Raw genomic sequence first — 12971 nt, 5'->3', positions numbered from 1 at the left:
GATCTAGAGAGGAAAATCCTTCACATTGCAGGAAGACTTGACGGGAGAACAGACAACAACACAGTCTACCAAAGCACGAAGGTACCCCCAATAAAAGAGAGATGGATCCAACTTATGGCAAAAATTGGAAAAAAACAGAGAAACCAACAGAACACTTAACGACTGAACTACTTAACTACACACCAATGGAATTCAGCTTTCCAGAACACAAATATGCTTTCCCACCCAAAACAATAAAAGAATTCATCGCATACACCGAAGACAGTAATGACAGAACCAACTTAATCAGCCACGTCATAGCAGATTAACACTCAAAGAAAAGTAGAACAACAAAGGCAGAAGATAACAACATCAAACACAAGGACCCTTACTAAGATTTTTGAGAGGTTTGCCTTAGCACTTGGGCAAATGCCAGCGTTGTCACATCCTCTCACCAGAAAAAAAAAAAAAAGAATCAACAGGAAACTAAAAAGAAATTTCCCCATCTCAACAAATAAATGGTGTCCCAACAGAACAACATAAGCTAAGCTAAGGCACCAAAGAGCACTAGGCTCTCCATGCGCCTGCCTTCCCCCATCCGGGGAAGGAATGAGGGGGAGCCCCACTTGAGTGTGGCCCATGTGGTCGTTTGACAATTTCTTCTCATGCCGATTTATTTCGACAAAGAGTCTTGTTTAATAGTGCAAGTGTGCAAGCATATATTTGGTGAACTGGAAGTGCTAGGATTATTTGTGCGAGTGCCAATTACGAGGTATGCATTGGCGTAAGTGAACATATGACGATCTGTGATTTCGCGCCAAAACTTCTAGAACAAAGAGGACAGTGGGACTTGTGGTTCTATTCGAATTATTTGAATAATTTTCGTTTATAGCAGCCTACATTACTGGTATTGGGGTCTCAGAGTCAAATTATTATTAAAGTAAAACTGTAAACCGTCTCACCAGAGCTAATTTCATTGTGTGAAAGAAAAGGACAATGCCAATAAATAGTGATTGAACTGTGTCGTGAAAAAGTGATTTTAGTATAATAATCGCCTAATTCTTGTTCCCTAGCATAAACTGTACTTATGTCTGAGAGAGTAATTAATTCAAAAATTATAACAAATGCGCTGGTGTGGAAGTGTACTAATGCACCAAGTGTGAAAATCATCCCCTGAAACTTATATGAGAGCCAAAATTTGCAATAACATTTTTTAACCAACATCTGTATTTACACATTCGTGTGAACTCTCTGCAACCGCACTACTACTTTATTTTCCGCCCCGTCACACTGTATTATTATTTACTAGTTGTACACACTTGCCTGTCACCTATTGTCACTACTTTTTGGATGGTAGAGCTGGAAGAATCAAAATATCGGATGATCGCTATACGGAATAGACATATTTGTCTTAAGTAATCATCTTTGGGGCAACAGTAGAATATCTAGTCCATAAATCTGATAACAAAATGTCAGAAATGTACATATAAATCTGCACAGTGTCACAATTTGAGACATCCACAGTGGGTGGGGATGAATTGGAGTGGGTTTGGAGGTGGAGGCAATGAGGAATGGGTGTGAATGATGGTGTCACAGACTGTCTCTAGTTTTGTAGCCTCCACTATGAGGTGACACATACTGCAAAATAAATTAAGTCACTGGCATAAATATGTACGCATAGAGCATTTTGCTGTGATTAAATGGCATGTAATGGGTCTGTTGTGTGTGGGATGCTAATCACACACACTATTGAGCAGTTCTTCCACAGGCAGAAATTGTATTGGCTATAATCTGGATAACGATGACTACAGCTAAATAATGTAGTGGTAGCCACCTTTTTAATTCTCATATGATTATGGTGGTAGGCTAGAGGCATCGTTTGTATGAAACCATCAGGAACTACCAGGTGATCATAACTTTTCCTATTTGACACGTTATAACATGAAAACTAATTACCATATGAAGTACCAAACTTGGTAGCATTAATGTCAAGGACATGGGGAAGGGAAATAGTGCAGAATCAATTCAACTGAAACATTTTTAATGTGCTGCTAGGTACTACATACCGGTACCAATACTGCTACAAAAGGGACTCAGTATGATGCCCAGCAATGTCCAGAGGAGTCGAAAGTGCAGGACAGCATTCTGCACAGCAGAATGAAGCATGTCTGTAGGTATGCTGGCTACCTCTTTTGATACGCTGTGCTTCAGATCAGCACATGGATGAATGTTCCCCTGGTAAACTCTGTCCTTCAGGTAGCCCCACAACCTGAAATCACATGGAGTGATATCAGGTGATCATGTCTACCAAGCATTTGGAAAAGATCGGCTGATACTTCAATCGTTTCCAAATATATTCTGGAGAAGCAGGTGAACTTCACAAGTGATGTGCAATGGGGCCCCATCTTGCATGAAAACTTCTGAGTTCAATACGTCTCTCTCCTGTTGGGCCAAAGCACATTGCAGTAACACTGGCCAGTCACACTGCACATCTGTGGTCCTTGAGTGCCAGTCTGTTCAAAAAAGAATGCTCCAATGATGAACGTAGCCATGAAGCCACACCATGCAGAGGAACTTTATGCACAGTGACTGGAGGTGAAGATCCACACACTCGGCAATTCTGTGTGTTCACCTTACCTGTCAGAGAAAAATAAGCTTCGTCAACTTCAATCCGATTGAGAAAGTGGAAAGCGAAGTCAACACGTTGTTGTGCATCCTGTGGTGCAAGTTGCTGTATGATATGGATCTGGTACAGATACCATTTGAGACCGATTCGAAGCACATTCTGTACAGCAGACCACAGGACGTTCAACTGTCATGACACAGCGTGCACACAGCCTGGTGATCGGGAATTGCACACGGCGGTGTTTGCCATAGCAACAGTGATTTCATCAACCACCTGTGGTTCAACTAGCCGTTGGCCTCCGCCTGGAGTGACGCCCAGTTCTCCAGTTGATTTGCACTTTTATCATGCTCCGCACAGCATGTGGAGAAAGTGGACCCTTCCATAATCCTTTCAGTCGCTGATATTCTTGAAGTGCAGCTGCAGCATTACTGTTGTTTTGACGATAGAGTTTTGCTAATAAAGCCCTGCTCCTTTTGTCCAATCTCGTGTTGACATGTCAACAAGTGCACTGTGACTGGTCAGGTGTGAGAGAGTATGAATCATGATGACTGATCATGGCTCCTGGTGGCCATAGATGGAACTGGACATTAGTGCTGTGACAGATGGAAATCATGCACCCCATACTCTGGACATTAATGCTACCACATTTAGTACTTGTCCGGTAATTAATTTCTGTCTTATAACATGTTAAATAGAGAAAGTTTAATTATAACCACCCAGTATATTAACACCACTCAGTGCCAATGTGAGAGCTGCATAGAAATTCCACGCCACACTCAGTGTGGTGAACCTATTGTTGTTTTGATTTCTCTCTCTGTCTCTGTCTAGACCACGTTGCAAGTAGAAAATCTCATGAGCACTCCAGCTACATTGTAGACTTTGGTGACTCAATTGGGCAATTTATCTAATAGGACTCATTACAGTTGGTAATATTAACTACACTGACCGGAAAGAGGAAGTAAGTGTACGATGTAGTGGTAAGCAGAGATGGGCATTATTGGAATGAATTTCTGTCTGGATAATTATCTGAGTAAGTATACATTATGCCAAATCCATTCAATAATAAAATATTCACCAGTAAAGCGACTACTACTCACTGTGAATACAAATAATTATTTGTTACGTCAAATAATGTAGCACGCCACCACATTTTCTTTGTTTACTTCTTGTACAGGATTCTATAATTAGTGTTTGTTCCTTGGCTCAGTGCTTTATATTTGATAAATAAATTTTTAATGGTTGGTATGAAATGTGTCTTGGCAGCTCAGTGGACACACAAGCATCAAAGAAAATTATTGCAGTTTGTAAAGCTAAAGAAGCTAGCCAATGAAGTCACCACATCGAACACTAAGAGGAGCTATAGCTAGAGGGAGGGGGAGAGAGAGAGGGGGGTGGGGGGGGGGGGGGGGAAGGTTTGTTCCAGACCACAAAGCTAAAGGTTTAGGGTGTCATCCCCTTTTGTTCCTACAATTTTTTTATGTTATTTATCCCTTCTTTCATCTTTAACAATGAGAAAAATACCAAGTAAAGTTAAACATTGTTTTGGAGTGCATGTTGAACTGTAGGTCCCCCTCTAACTGGCTGTATTAGTCGGTTCAGAAGTGGGAGGAAGGCAAGTACACACATGATGCCGAGTGAAGCACTGCAGTGTTCAGAGCAACATTTGGGTTGAACACAGCTTTACGTGCGTTGCAGCGGGTAACCATTGCAACAAAAAAATACTTCATAGGGAGACGGCATTAGCTGTACACTGCTGTTGCAGCCCCACTGGGCTTGAGAACATAAAGAGATCATAATGTTGCAGCACACTGCAACATTGTTACCGAGAAAGTGTCAAGAGACTATTGGGAGACTTTTTTTCGCCTTTCTACACCAACTGTAATTACTGCAGCACTGCCTTACCCACAATTTATAAACATATAGTTCACCTGTATTGCTGTCAGTAACCAAGGGAAGTCTTACAACAAACTGCAGACATAATTGTAATAGCCAAAGGCATGTCAAAGAAATTGAATCGCTAGTTTCAAATGATGTTATGACGCAAACAGAAAATTTATTTTGAACATGATTCGGGAGCTGAAACTGAAATGGAATCACAGTGAAGTTGTTTTCAAAATATACAGCAGAATTGATGATATCTCAATTTTTGCAGAAGAGAGGCCTTACATCATTATCCTGAAAGAAGTGATTTCTGGAGATATAACACACCAGTATCTCCTTTGCATGCGCTGAATATATTTTCTTGAGTGTGTTACAATGACAAATCTTCAAAAATCAAATTTTCTGATGAGATGTTTGCTGAGGACTTATTCTAAAGTAACGAAAAGTACATTTGTTTAATGATTGATAAAGAGCTGGAGCAATGAATCTGTCATTGGATTTCAAATTCATCTGTTATTCATTCACAAATGACTTAATGTTTTTATTCATGATAATAAATAATGCCATGACTAAATATTTTTGTTATTCCTCATTCAAATAAATTTTGCCCGATTTTGGGCGGTAAGGGAAGCTCAGCATGTATGCACATACTGCTAACTCACAGCCTCTGTGCTAATGAGTGTGAGTACAAAGCATCTGCATGGCTGTGAACAAGTGTGTTATATCCATGTGGCCATTAAGTGTTCACTCAACTGAGTTATTACGTGACGGAGGATCGGTCATATTCAGCAACTTCCACCAAGTTATGCGAAGTGTATCCACTCTGTCTGATGTACCACAGCTGCATACAGACCCACAAGCCAGCAGAGCTCTAATGGATACCTTTCTGGCAAGGAATTCATAGTCCACAACACCATTTTTCTGCTGCCAAATGCTAAATAGTATGTGTTTACACTGCCGAATTTTTAATAACAAGTTTTCTGCTTGGGTTCAGCCATTAATTACTAATTAAGAAGTTAAAACATAAGTTTGTAAGATAAAGGCATCACAGCTCATCACCAGCAACAGTATTGCATAAGAATGCTCACTGAATAAACTGATGATGTTAGTCAAGCAAAAATGCAGTAGTAGTCACCCCCCTTGGAGTTCTGTTGCTTAGAATTAGAGCATCAAGTACTCCTATACTCAAGATCTAAACCTTGCTATTGAATGCAAATGTCACACAAAGGTTAAATGGTTGGCTTGATGCGACTGTACCAATCCACACCTCTTTATTTGAAGCAAATTGATGGCCGTGAATGTCTTTCTTCAGGACACAAAAAATATGAAAATTGCATGGGGAGTATGTGCAAGGGCTTCCCAGTGAAACTTCTGCAGTGTAGCTGAAACAACCTTGGCAACACCTTGGGCCCACATGTTGCTCCAGTTGTTTCAGTACCTCCATGTGTGATTTCTATCTATTTTGAGCCCTGAAGAAATACATTCATGACCAATTTGCTCAGGATGAAGAGGGGCATGCCTGGGTGCGATCATGATTCTGTAGGCAACTGCAAACATTTTTCCATGAAGGCACTGACCATCTTGACTTACAATGGGAGAAATATATTAACAGCTGTGGTGATTACTATTGAAATAATGAACAATTTACTTACTTTTTCCATCTGTCTTGTTTTCATTTGACTGCTCCTTATACATAAAGAAAACCCAAAGCTTAAGTACAAAATCCACCAAACATTGATGAGATGTAAAAGGTACTTATTTTCATCAGAAATGAAGAGCATGGTTGGTTTCTTCCAATATTTGAAAATGCACAACCCTCATATCTTAATATAATATTGTGCACTATTGTGAAAATAATACATAAATATAAAATTAAAACTGGGTTATTTCTTTTACTTTTTATAGGAGAACAGCCAATGGACTAATGGTAGTTTCTTGTGATACTGGTTTGTGACATTTGTGGCCAGTTTAGTTGCTGTATCCTGTTACTATTCCAGATACTGTGATATTCTGCATCGTGCAGCCTTGCACCTGGGATGCTGGTCGAGGATTGAAGGGAGATCTACTCATGTACCAACACACGTGTAAGAGAAATTAGCCAACTTTTATGATAATTAATAATGATAGTCATATATGAGAGAACATTTAATTAATGGGTTTACTATAAGTACATATAAAGTTCAGTGTAACCAAATGATACACTAATGTGCCAAAACATTATAACCACCAAGCACATGATGTAGTAAGGAAAGTATGTGAGTAGAGCAGAGACAAATGGGAACTCATTCTATTGACAATATGAGCTGCAGCTGGGAAAATCCACCGATATTACTGACTCTAAAGAAAGGGGGGTGGGATTATTGTTGCACAGTGCATGGGGACAAGTGTCTCGAAAATGATGTAGCTGGTCAGCTGCTTACAAGCTTTTGTGACACCTAAGGAAAGTGGTTGAAGGACAGTGATACCACAAGTACGTGACAAGGGACGGGACATTCAAGTCTAATTACAAGATGTGGCCAGAGGCTTGCCCAGTCAGTAAAGCAAGATAAGCAGTGATCTGTGTGAGATCTGACAACAATGTAGAATCCAGATGCACACACAGATGTTTCAGAGAACACTTTACTGCGCAGATTGTTGGAACACGGGGCTCCAGAAAAGACAACCCCTGTGTGTTGTCACATTGACCTCAACTAAGATAGCAGTGTCCACAGGATCATCAAGACTGGACCACTGATCAATGGAAACATGCCAGATAGTCAGACAAATTGCACTTCTTGTGACACCAAGTGAATGTTTGTGTCTGGATACATCACCGTATAGGCAAATGGCTGTTCGAATGGTGCACTGTTCCACAGATGCAGGCTGGGCTGCAGTGGACTGGTAGCAGTAACTGAATGCACCTGGACTGCTGTGTACTGTGTGAAAATTATTGTAGGACACCTATATCCCTTCGTGCTTGATGTCAGACTGCTGTGTTATTGGGGCATGTGATGGATCCAAGGAGGATAGAGCTTCCAGAAAAAAGTCATTTATGACTGATGCACACACAATGATGGATGTTTCAGTGTCAGGCCAGGCCTTGGTGCCAGGTTTAAGGCTCTGCTGTCACCTCTGGCAGCCTCATGGCAGTCAGTGTGTTAAATACTTGTGTTATTTAGTTATAGCCTTAAGTGATCAAATTTTTATTTAGACAATGAATGTGACCTAGCTATTTCATTTGATGTCAGTGGAATAATATACATTCTGTTGTGGTTGATGAGGATTTCGTTTATGTAGGAAACCCCCCTGAGTGTAACTTTCGTGGTTATTACGGAAGTCCAATAAATTTTTTAAAGAACAAATGTGGGTTTGTTGTCGATTAAGAATATGCTACAGAATGATTGTAAGACTGACTAAAGAGGGATGTTCGTTATGCATTTCCACATTTTCTCTTGAGTGGTAACAGAATAATAATATTGTATGTAGTGTGTTTCATTCCCCATTTCCAGCAACTGCTCTTTGCATTCATAGTGCATACTTTTTTCATCTTAGAGACAAGAGCTTCTAGAAATAACAGACTAATAACTATTGTTAATGAAATACGGTTTCAGTTCACATTTAGCATGCACTTTTTGGCTTGTATTTCTGCCTTAAGTTTCGGGCATCCAGCTTCTTGCATTTTGTTGACATTCATTCTGTTGGTAGAATTTCATATATTTTGGTTGCTCCCTCCCCCTGCACACACCTATGGAAATGTGTGATGTTTTAATGCGGTGTATATGGTATTTGCAAATCCAACTTTTTGACTTGCGCCTAAATTATTGATTTGAGGTAACTTGTTTTTTAGATGGGCCGAGTCAACAGTGTGGCATCATGGGGCATTGGTGAAACACTGCAAAGAAATCTACAGAGCTGATGGAATATCAAATGCAGCGGAACCAGGAAACCAGACACATGCAAGGTTCTATGTAAGATGTATACAGAAAAGTAACTAAACAATAAGCAACAACACTCTGATTAAAGCTACGTGTTATTTGACATTTGTTATGTGGCACTACAGCATTGTCACCTGTGATGAACAATGTACGGCAGACTGCCAAACCAAGCAGAATGTGCTGTTGCCTGCTGTGGCAGGCTGCAAATAAATGGGTTGCCAGCAGAGCACAAGAACAGATCACAACTTGAAAACTGCAAGTGATAGTGAATTGATGCTTTGTTGTTGCACTTTGGCAGTGGATGACAGTTTGCATGTGATCATGAGGGCTTTGATTGGAAAATTTAAGTTTCAAAGTGTGAAGTGTCATCTAACAATTAATTTTAATCAGACTATAGTATTAGGAGAGACTTATTGGATGGGGTGAGAAGGAAAGATTGATACCAGTCTCTCCTTCTCACCCCATCTGGTAAGTCTCCCCTGACCCGGGGTACAGGGTGACTTTTCCAAACGTACGTGTGTTGTGTGTGTGTGTGTGTGTTTGTTTGTTCATGGTTCATGTTCTCCTGCCAACACTTGGTGAGAAGACTTTTTTAGGCTATAGTATTAATCTCTCTTCAGTAAGTTATATGGAAAAATACAACAAACTATTAGTGGTTTGTATCTTCTCATTGTTTTATCTGTCCACTGTGTGTTAACTTCAGTTTGTGTGCTATATTATAAATTTGGAGTGAATAGATCTGGACATTTGAGGGATACTCTGATTTAAAGAGTAATGTAATGGCTCTCATTTTTTAGACTGGAGTGCCATCACAGTGATGTAGAGAAATTTCCTTCAAAATTGTTGGCTAAGTCCAAACTAGCAAAAATAGCCTCAGCTAATCACATTCAACTTGAGCAACATACTCCGTTAAGTGCCTTTCACATTTGAGTGCCATGTCATATACCATTATTAATCACTCGGTAAAACCTATTTTGATAGCCCATCAGAACGTATTGCCAAAGGCAAATTCCACAATTGTTCTTTACAAAGGATATGATCAATTTTCTTCTGACAGTTTCCAATTGGAGCTAGTGCTACATTTTTTATGACTTTGTCATCAATATGAATAATGTAGGAAAAGATGTCAAGTTGAAGACAGGCACAATGAAAAGACTCATGTATTCCTTTCAGCCATGAAACGCGCATGCACACACACACACCTCTTTGCCCCACAACCTCCTGACGCTGCACCTGTTCACAGTCTGGTCCCTGCACACTCCACTGAACAGTGTTAGACTCTCTCCCCACCCATACACTACTATCCCTTCCCCTTCCCCACCCCTTCCAAATTGGTGCTTGCACCCCACGCGATGTTGCATTCCAGCCTGAGAAGCTGGAGGTGTGTGTGTGTGTGTGTGTGTGTGTTTGTGTTTGTGTTTGTGTTTGTGTTTGTGTTTGTCTTTGTCTTTACTGATGAAGGCTGTGACTGAAAGCTGTATGTGAGTGTCTTTTAATCGTGTCTGTCTGCAACTTCATCTTCTGTACGGTAAGCAGAAATCTGTCTTCTCCTATATTGTTGATATTCCTACGTGGAGTTTCCATTGTTTGATTTCTCTCATGAATATGGTTTCATGTCACTATCTTCCTTCTTCCACCAAACATCAATGGTATTGCTTACACTACTTTGGCAATGTCACAAAAACAAATGTGTCATTGGTGACTTAGACAACAATATGACCATGAAAACTGAAATCAATTGCCTCTTATTAGAACATTGTATGTCCAATATCTGATGAATAATTTGAACAATACACTTTAGAGTTTGACAGAGACAACCAGAGTATTAGATTTACCATAGCTTGCATGTTTCAAATGACACTTGCCCTTGTAGATCTTATAATTAAATGTTTCCCTGAGACATTTAAGTCTCTTCATTATCTACGATAATGATCGAAGCAGAAGAAATCAATTAAAATTTGTGCTGTGGCTGGGACTTGAACCCAGGTCGTCTTGTTTGCTAGGCAGAAATGCTAACCATTACACCACCACAACATTGCTGCACCGAACTACCCAAGTTGAATGCCCTCCTCAACACAAACTTCAATTCATATCTTCTGCTTATTTTCCCTTACATTGCCAGGGCTCTCCAACATTGGAATAGCACCCCCGCGTTGGGTATAATGGGGAAGTCCTGTACCATAGGCACAAATTTTAATTCATTTCTTCTGCTTCGATCATTATTGTAGATAATGAAGAGACTTAAATGTCTTAGGGAAACATTTAATTATAAGATCTCCTATGGTACAGGACTTTCCCATTACGTCCAATGCTGGGGTGCTATTCCAATGTCGGAGTGCCCTGGCAGTAGTGACAATAAGGGAAAATAAGCAGAAGATATGAATTGAAGTTTGTGTTGGGGAGGGCACTCAGCTTGGGTAGTTCGTGCAGCAATGTTGACCATCGTGCTGTGTGGTGTAATGGTTAGCATTTCTGCCTAGCAAGCAAGAAGACCCGGGTTTGATTCCCGGCCGCAGCACAAACTTTAATTCATTTCTTCTGCTTGGCCTTGTAGTTAAGGATCATTCCATTTGGGATTAAAGTTCTCTTGGAACAAATTTGAAAGTGTGTTACATTATACTTGTTCCTTCTTATGTCTGATCATCACAGGAAGTATAATAATTCTTTACCACAATTATTTTGCCTTTCCATAAATTGCTTGACTCAGTGTGTTCCCTTAAAAAATTCTGTGAGGCACTGCAGGCCTCACACACTAAATTACAGCACTGTGCTGAATAATACAACAGGTGATTCCAGTATCACACTTGCATACCAAGTTAATGCACAGTATACTGCTGACACATCCACAACCTCCAGCTTTGAGCTTACAAGATGTAGTCTCCAGAATAAGCATGTTATGAAGTTAACTTATTGGAAAATGTTATTTTAGTTATTTTTCAAGTTTAGCCAACTGTTATAATGTTTTTTTTTTCTCTTTCCTTTGTAAGTGACATCTCCATTTGATGGAAAATTGAAGGACTGTGGAAGACATACTGTTCCAATTGTATTTTAATGCTGCCCCATGGGGCACAGACTATGCTGGGCACTGCGCAGCTAGTATAGGCTACCCACCAGACAGCCCTATGATATGCAAGCCACTTAGCCAACTCTGCCAGTGCGCATTTGGCCAGTGCAGAACTGTCGTGTACACTATGGTGCAGCGCCCTTTAATGCCCAGGCATTATCTGTGACTAACAAAGCAGATGTTTAAGAGAGCAGTTATAATTTTGCTCAAAAATTAAAAAGAAACTAGAAAGTGATTTACTAGTATCTGCTGCATCCACAGTGTTGCAAGAACTTGCCACAGCTGTAATTTAAAATTGTGGACTTATTTCTGATTCTTGGTGACACGAAGATGATGATACTGAGATAAAAGACTATATGGGAAGCAATGTCTGGAATGAAGTTGAAATATGCAGACTTGAGTTGCCCAGTCCAAGTGAAAGGTCAGGAGACCAATGGCAGCTTCACAGAAAAGAGATAAATCAAATAGTGGTTCACAGTGTGGATGCTGATGGAATAGTGAGATCACCAGGACATAGTTTTGGAAATTGGCTAGAGTGGGGGAAATTCCTGCAGATCAAACACTTCCTCTCTTGTTATAACAGTGAAGTATTTATCTTTGGAATAAGATGTTGTGCGAATCAGATTATGTGTGTGTTCAACTATATTTGTGCATAACTTCCAATACAGTGATGATAGGGTGCTTACATGGTCTCTGATCTTTATTTCACAGTGACAACTAAAAATTGGTTAGCGTAAGTAATTCTTTTGAAATATCTCTAAAGAGAGCCTCCACAATTACACCCAGTTTTGAATGTGTCTTACAATCTCTGCAAGAAGTGTAAATTTCTGTCATTTACTTAAAAAAAAAGGGGGGGGGGTGCACAAATTCAGTGGTCACTCTTCAGAAAGGTGAACTTGTATACTTCAATCTCATGGTATAAATGGATAGACACTACTTTCTTGACATTTATTTTTTACATTCCACAGTGAGAAACTGCTATAATTAAAAGCAGTCATGGAAGTAAAGATGTAAACTGACATATGGTCGGGAGAGTGGTTGTGCTGACCACATGCCCCTCTGTATCCGCATCCAGTGACGCCTGTGGGCTGAGGATGACACAGCAGCTGGTTGTTACTGTTGGGCCTTCATGGTCTATTTGGACAGAGTTTAGTTTAGTTTTATGGATGTAAAGAAAATCTCAATGTTTTAAAAAATACGCTTTCATGGAAATTGCAAATCTGAAAGACAAACTTAGTGTATACCTCATAGGAAGAGTGGGGGAGGGGGTTAGAGATAGTTTTAGTTAATATCCACTACATGGAAAACATTTCAGTGCACAGTTCATGTATAATTTTGCAGGCAAGTAAGACAGAGAGAGAAACACATGTAAAACTTCAATTAAAAGAACAACTTGGAATGCACAAGAGAACAGCCCTCAGAAACATCTGTACATTTAATGGTTCACAGCTAGGGATTAATTTAAATAATAATAGCAGTTTTAACTGATACATAATTTTTATATTAT

At 39.8% G+C, this 12971-nt stretch overlaps 1 protein-coding gene and 1 non-coding gene across 4 annotated transcripts in view; one reads left to right on the top strand and one right to left on the bottom strand.

Moving 5' to 3' along the window:
• Positions 1 to 12971, top strand: part of LOC124556722 (transmembrane protein 39A) — a 200405-nt gene that overhangs the window by 174402 nt on the left and 13032 nt on the right. For 2 of the 3 annotated variants that reach the window (XM_047130716.1, XM_047130718.1), the window contains exons 11-12: positions 6484 to 6570; positions 8313 to 8433. In XM_047130716.1, the coding sequence (XP_046986672.1) occupies positions 6484 to 6570; positions 8313 to 8433 (208 nt within the window). The remainder of the gene's footprint in view (positions 1 to 6483; positions 6571 to 8312; positions 8434 to 12971) is intronic. The other variant, XM_047130717.1, reaches the window with a different exon arrangement.
• Trnaa-agc lies at positions 10362 to 10434 on the bottom strand. The gene has a single exon. It is a non-coding gene; the product is annotated as a tRNA-Ala (tRNA).

The sequence above is a fragment of the Schistocerca americana genome, chromosome X (genome assembly GCF_021461395.2).
Source record: "Schistocerca americana isolate TAMUIC-IGC-003095 chromosome X, iqSchAmer2.1, whole genome shotgun sequence".
In the NCBI taxonomy this organism is placed as follows: Eukaryota; Metazoa; Arthropoda; class Insecta; order Orthoptera; family Acrididae; genus Schistocerca; species Schistocerca americana.
The sequence above is the reverse complement of the archived record's forward strand: the minus strand, read 5'-3'. Positions and strand labels throughout refer to the sequence as shown.